Below are 5,000 nucleotides of genomic sequence, written 5' to 3' on the forward strand. Positions count from 1 at the left end.
TGGAAAACCGCCTTCATTATCAGTTCCAAGACGGACGTCAACACACCATGAAGAACGGCGTGTGTGGCGCTGAACTTATCACGCGACAGACAACCGAGAAGAAGACAGTAAACTCACGTGCAGACAGACATACGAAAATGTGTACTTGTCTGAATCCGCGAACAGATTCGGCGCTTATTCGACTCGTTATCCTCAAAGTCATGCCATGGAACGTTGTCCTCAGAAAAAAAATCCTCAAATTGAAAGAAGAGATGTCTTTCTCTCCAGACAAGTAACTCAAGACAAAACGTTAAAGAATCCGTCCCTTGCGAAGCCTCTCCTGCGAACATATCCTTGGATAAAGGAATTAGTATGCCACAAGCAAAACATCGGCTCTTTTACTTTCTCTCTTTATGTCCAGTTGGATATTGGATATAGGAATACGTATGCCCTTCTACTTCTCTCTTTACGTCCAGTCCCCTTTTTGCTGCCAGACCTCTCCATCTATCCAGGCTTGGCACTGGTACCTACCTGAACAGTCTGTACGACTCCCACGGCGGTGGCTGGGTTATGGTAAACGGGACACTCATGCGACATTGACAGAACCATTTATGCAAATAGACAAAGCTTACAGAAAACGCAGAAACATTCGTACAACACAACACTTATGCAACACGTAAATAAGCTTTCACTCATGCAACACACAAAATTCATACAAAGCAAACAAATTCTCACTCAACACATTTAGAAGCATTCATGCAAAGCAGACATACACTCACTCAACATACATAGACACGTTCGTTATATGCAAACAGACAAACACTCGCGTAATGCAAATAGACACTCGTTCTTGCAATAGAGAGCAAACAGCCATACAGTGCAGAGGAGAAACAGTCATGGAAGTCGAAACAAACAACTCCGTGCAGTGCAAACAAAAACAAAACATCAGCGTAAATAAAAACTCACAAACACTGCAAACATACATGCAATGCAAACAACTCTCCTGTGCACTGGACATGGGAACATACAAATGTACAGAAACACCATTTCAACATTCATTCAAGCAAACAGACATAAATATAAAGATACGGAATAGATGCAATATCCATCCCTACAAATATTCCGCAGCATACATGATCTCCTGGCACGGGAATAGCTATGGGGGCCCTTCCTCGCTCAAGGGAACCCTAGGTGCAGTTTACCGCCATACCAAAGACAAGCGCAATGAATAAATACATATATACAGGCATAAACGTAAACCTAAATCTAGCATACAGTAAACACATGTGCATACAGACACGAAAAGGTGATACTCATCCGAACCCGCGACAGATTTGGAGCCACAAATCCGGCGAATTCCCGCTGGCGTCGGCGCTGCTCTGGAATCCGCAGAGACGAACCTGCCAAAGACCTCCTGGATGGCACAAACAAAACCTCCCCATCTATCCAGGCTTGGGTCTGGCACCTGAAAAGTCTATTTGGCTCCTCCGGTGGTTGGGTTATGACAGACGGGTCAGCCATGTAACAAAGAGATAAGCATTTATGCAATGCAATGAGACAAATAAATCATTAGAGAGCGACAACCACAGAAACATTCATGCAACACAACACTCATGCAATACGCGGATAAGTATTCACTCATGAAACAAAATTCACCCAAAGCAATCATACAAAAAATAATTCAATATACACACAAGCATTAATGCAAAACAAACATACATTCAGTCAATACATTTATTCAGCCAACACACTCAAAACCATCCATGCAAATCAAACATTCAAACACTCACTCAGTACATACAGAAACATCGACCCTATGCAAACAGACAAACACTCACGCAATGCAAATGAAAAAATATCCATGTAAGTCGAAGCAATCAAATGCACAAATAATGCAAAAGAAGTAAAGTTTCAACGTAGGGCAAACTCACAGACAATGCAAACATGCATACAAGCATACATGCAGTGCAAACAACCTTCCTGTGCATTGGGGTGGATTATGAGAGACGGATCAGTCATGCAATACAGACAGAAACATTTATGCAATGCAAACAGACAACATTCGAGCAACACCATTCTAACATGCATGCAAGGAAACAGATGGCCCATATAAAGAAGTGGAATATACGCAATACGCCTCCACACAAATACTTAGCAACAGACCAGCATGCCTCCTGGCGCGGGAGGAGCTGCAGGGTTCCCTCCTTCACAAGGAAAACCGGGGTGCAGTTTATTGTCATGCCCAAGACAAGATTAATGGATAAATACAACAATACAGACAAACGTAAACACAGATTTAACAAACAACTCACGTGCATACAGGCATCCGAAAATGTATACTTATCTGGACCCGTGACTGATTCGGCGCCACAACTCCGGTCGCCGTGAATTCCGCTGGCGTCGACGCTGCTCTGCAGAAGTAGCCTCAGAGAGAGGGAGAGAGAGTGAGGGAGAGGGTAGAGAGAGGGAGAGAGAATGTGGGAGAGTGTACAGTCTGAAACGCTAAAATATTTGTTTTATTGATCGATCGTGTCTGCGTGTGTTTATATATATATATATATATATATATATATATATATATATATATATATATATATATATATATATATATATATATATGTATATATATATGTATATATATATATGTATATATATTTGTATATATATATATATGTATATATATATATATATATATATATATGGGTATGTGACAGTGTTTGTCTTATTCGTTGAGCAAACTCACTCGCAAGATCAGAGGATCGGCCACGAATATCATAAGCCGGGTTAATATACCAAACACCTTATATTGTTATTGTTCTTTTTATCATATAAACGTCAACTTTATATATATATATATATATATATATATATATATATATATATATATATATATATACATATATATATATATATATGTATATATGTATATATATAATATATATATGTATATATATATACATATATATATATATAGTTTATTCACACCGCATAATTGCGGTTTAGTGTAGTCAGGATGGCCGAGCGGTCCAAGGCGCTGCGTTCAGGTCGCAGTCCGGTCTTCCGGGCGTGGGTTCGAATCCCACTCCTGACACAGGTTTTGTAGGGCAATCAGGGAGTGACAAATACACTTGTGCGGAGTCGTCTCATCATGAGGAGCAGATTCTATTAAAACACATGGTCAGGGACACAGACTACTATGCTCTCTGGAACCCATCTGATAATCAAGTGACTTATAATATTCGCTACCTAGGTCATATATGTCTGCGTGTATCATAATATTTTTCCATGTTAATGTAGAGGAACATAACCATGTGGAAATCTAACATAAGCATGATCTGCGTAAGCCATTACCTCAAGATTATGTCTACATGACATCACTTGGATTAAAGCCTGGGGGATCGACGCTAACCATGAGGTCAGTCGTGGATGGAATGTATATCCGCAGAGATCTCTCTCCCTCTCCCGTTTTCATTCGCATGACTGCCTGGCGCCCGCTCAAACGCCGCAGTACCTCGTACGTGTTAAGTGGTTGGATGCAATATTTGTACACTATAAACAATGTATCTATTCTAGTTTAGCTTATATATGTATAGGTATGGTATGTGTATGTATAATAATAATTATTATCATAATTACACACACACACATATATATAAGTCAGTGGCGGTCCCAAGCCCGGGTAAATAGATAGGGTTGGCGTCAGGAAGGGCATCCGGCCATAAAAGATATCTGACATAACCTAATCAGGCGACCGCATATAAGAATGGGATAAATATAAGAAAAAAAAAAAAAAAAAAAAAAAAAATATATATATATATATATATATATATATATATATATATATATATATATATATATATATAATATGTATGGATGCATCTGTGTGTATACATATGCATTTATATATATATATATATATATATATATATATATATATATATATATATATATATATATATATATATATATATATATATATATATATATATATATATATATATATATTAGCTTTACTTTGATTTTATTCATATATGCGGTGTGTGTTGTCTTAGTTGTATTTTTTTTTATAATAAATTCGTCGAAAGCGTTTCGATTTTAAATATGCCTTGATAGAATATGCAATATCATCCATATCCTATGTCTTCTTTGTTGAAACCAAGTAAAATAAACGATACATGCCTACAAATAATCGTTGTTAATCATCGCTTGTAAAATCAGTCCAATGTGCAAATTGCCGGAGTGAGTCAGCAGATAAAATTACTTTAGTGTTTGCTTAGTTTTCTACAGTTTTCTATTATCACCTTCCACCCAGTCTACCATTCTTTATCCCCCCCCCCCTTCACCACTAAGTGACGTCATAAGCCTTATCAGCCAGAGATGCGCAAAACTACCAAGTGACGAATTTTGCATAGACTTTGGTCTGACCTTTCAGTTCGCTCTAAAGAAGTCCGGTGCCCAGCGCTCCACTAGCTTCTTGGCGGACATGTGACACCGCACTCTGCGTTTGCTCCCAAGACATAGCACCATCCTCATTTACTGTGTTGTACTCTTCTCTAACAATAAAAAACTCAAGCCATATAAGTATTATTACCGCCCTGTTAGTCATTATATAGACACAACCTCTTACTCTCTCTCTCTCTCTCTCTCTCTCTCTCTCTCTCTCTCTCTCTCTCTCTCTCTCTCTCTTTCTCTCTCTCTCTCTCTCTCTCTCTCTCTCTCTCTCTCTCTCTCTCTCTCTCTCTCTCTCCGAGTATCACTTGATTATTTAATACCCAGAATATGACAATGTCTTCCGCGTTAAGAATGAAATTTTGACATGTGCAAAGCCCCATTAAAATATATTACAGACCAATAAGTTTATTAAGAATAATTACAGATTTTAATTTTGTCGAAAGTAGTTACTCAACCTATCAGCCGCTGTAGCCATACCCTGCAAAGGACAAGGCAGAGTATTAATATGCTGCATCTGTAACCAAAGATGCGGTGCTCTTGGAGAATTGCCCAATACTGGAACTGAAGGG

The 5,000-nt window shown here is 38.4% G+C and overlaps 1 protein-coding gene and 1 non-coding gene across 2 annotated transcripts in view; one reads left to right on the top strand and one right to left on the bottom strand.

The window, feature by feature from the left end:
- Positions 1 to 2,986: 2,986 nt before the first annotated feature.
- Positions 2,987 to 3,070, top strand: Trnal-cag. The gene has a single exon. It is a non-coding gene; the product is annotated as a tRNA-Leu (tRNA).
- A 1,750-nt stretch (positions 3,071 to 4,820) lies between these two features.
- LOC119598322 overlaps positions 4,821 to 5,000 on the bottom strand; it is a 2,144-nt gene continuing 1,964 nt past the window's right edge. The window contains exon 5 of the mRNA XM_037947981.1: positions 4,821 to 4,909. Within this exon, the coding sequence (XP_037803909.1) occupies positions 4,890 to 4,909 (20 nt within the window). The 3' untranslated portion in view covers positions 4,821 to 4,889. The remainder of the gene's footprint in view (positions 4,910 to 5,000) is intronic.

The sequence above is a fragment of the Penaeus monodon genome, chromosome 41 (assembly GCF_015228065.2).
Source record: "Penaeus monodon isolate SGIC_2016 chromosome 41, NSTDA_Pmon_1, whole genome shotgun sequence".
NCBI lineage: Eukaryota > Metazoa > Arthropoda > Malacostraca > Decapoda > Penaeidae > Penaeus > Penaeus monodon.